General features: G+C 51.8%; 1 protein-coding gene across 1 annotated transcript; it reads right to left on the bottom strand.

The window, feature by feature from the left end:
• Positions 1 to 217: 217 nt before the first annotated feature.
• Positions 218 to 1,060, bottom strand: LOC126925069 (uncharacterized). The gene is made up of 2 exons (XM_050740239.1): positions 623 to 1,060; positions 218 to 265 (listed from the first exon to the last, which is right to left on the bottom strand). The coding sequence occupies exons 1-2, from the start codon at positions 1,058 to 1,060 to the stop codon at positions 218 to 220; spliced, it is 486 nt and encodes a 161-aa protein (XP_050596196.1).
• Positions 1,061 to 1,340: the final 280 nt, after the last annotated feature.

A 1,340-nucleotide genomic window follows, 5' to 3' on the forward strand; every position in this document is an offset into this window, starting at 1 on the left:
AGTTAGTTTTTCTCACGTATGATATTTCACACTAGCAAGTTTTTGTCGAGGGCGGCTAAGACCCTTCCTAGTCCACCAACCTTCCTTTATCCAATCAGAAGCAATGTCTACTGCCCTCACTTTCCTAACCAAAATTGTCATTAACAAATCCGATGGTCCCTTGCGTTAGACACACCCATCGCTAGCTTTCCTCCGATACAACATCGTCACTTTTACCTCACTTCTTTTTCATCGTTAGAATAGTCAACATGTCATTACCGGGTTTCTACTCTTAAATCAATCACTTACTTAACTTATACATATGCACCAATGTAATTATCTCCTTTACAAATTTGTTGGAATAAACATTAATTTATACCTGTTAATTCAGTGTAAGCTCAATTTGAACCACCCCTATTATCGTAACTGAAATCAGGGGATCGATCAGTTTGTGGCGTCGATTATCTAATCGGAACGGGAATTTACGACTCCCGTTGACATGCTTTCTTGCGATCGCGTCTCTCCACGAATGATCGAATTAAACAACGCGGCACGCTCGATAGCGCAGGGAGACTTTTTCCTCATCACGTCGTTGCAAGCGGCGGGCCCTCAGGTACCGTCTTCGAGCCCGGACACATCTCACCCTCAGCTCCGCAATGTCGGGAGTCCACCAATACACGGCTCTGCTTCGCACGGTGTCCAGCGTGGTTCGCGACATGGACGTGTCACATATTGCCGTCAAGACTCGGCGGAAGTTCTCGGCTTCCTTCTCCACGCTTGTTTCCGTCGGCGTCGCCGAGGCCTCCCAGTTCCAGGCAGCCACTACTGCGGCCGCTCGATGCTGATCGTCGCCCCTTTCCTTGAACTTCCACCTTGGTGGTGGGCGTGCGCGTCCTCTTCTTGGCGGACCGTGACCATCAACTGTGGTCACCGTTCCAGGTCCAAGTGTGAATTTCACCTCCATGAATATGTAGAGGTGGTTCGAGAGTGTTTCGACCCCCTCGGTTACTACAGAAGTCGAAGTCCCGCAGCTCAGTCTGACAGCATGCGGCCGCGTGCGTTGGTCCTGGGATTCCCTCATTTCGTGGAGTGTGCATTGAAGTCTCCCAGCACGAGCACCTGCCGAGGAAGGCGCCGCCTGACACAGTCGCGAACCCCGTCCACGAACTCCTCGAACGCTGGCCATCTGCTGTTGGGTAACAAGTACACGATTACCATCATCATTCCTACCCACTCGACCGCGACGTATCCGTTCCCGCGCTCCAGCGGAACTCCATGGGCGAACGCCCCCGACGTTGATGTCTAGGCGACAGCAAACATTTCGTCCGTACCTCCGACCCAGTCCGGAGCATGCAGAACTC

This window comes from Bombus affinis, chromosome 15, assembly GCF_024516045.1.
Source record: "Bombus affinis isolate iyBomAffi1 chromosome 15, iyBomAffi1.2, whole genome shotgun sequence".
Lineage (NCBI taxonomy): Eukaryota > Metazoa > Arthropoda > Insecta > Hymenoptera > Apidae > Bombus > Bombus affinis.

Coding starts and splice junctions, on each gene's coding strand:
- LOC126925069 (XM_050740239.1), bottom strand. CDS start 1,060: ATGAGGGAATCCCAGGACCAACGCACGCGGCCGCATGCTGTCAGACTG. Junction 266..622: donor CCGACATTGCGGAGCTGAGG/GTGAGATGTGTC, acceptor ATTTAAGAGTAG/AAACCCGGTAATGACATGTT.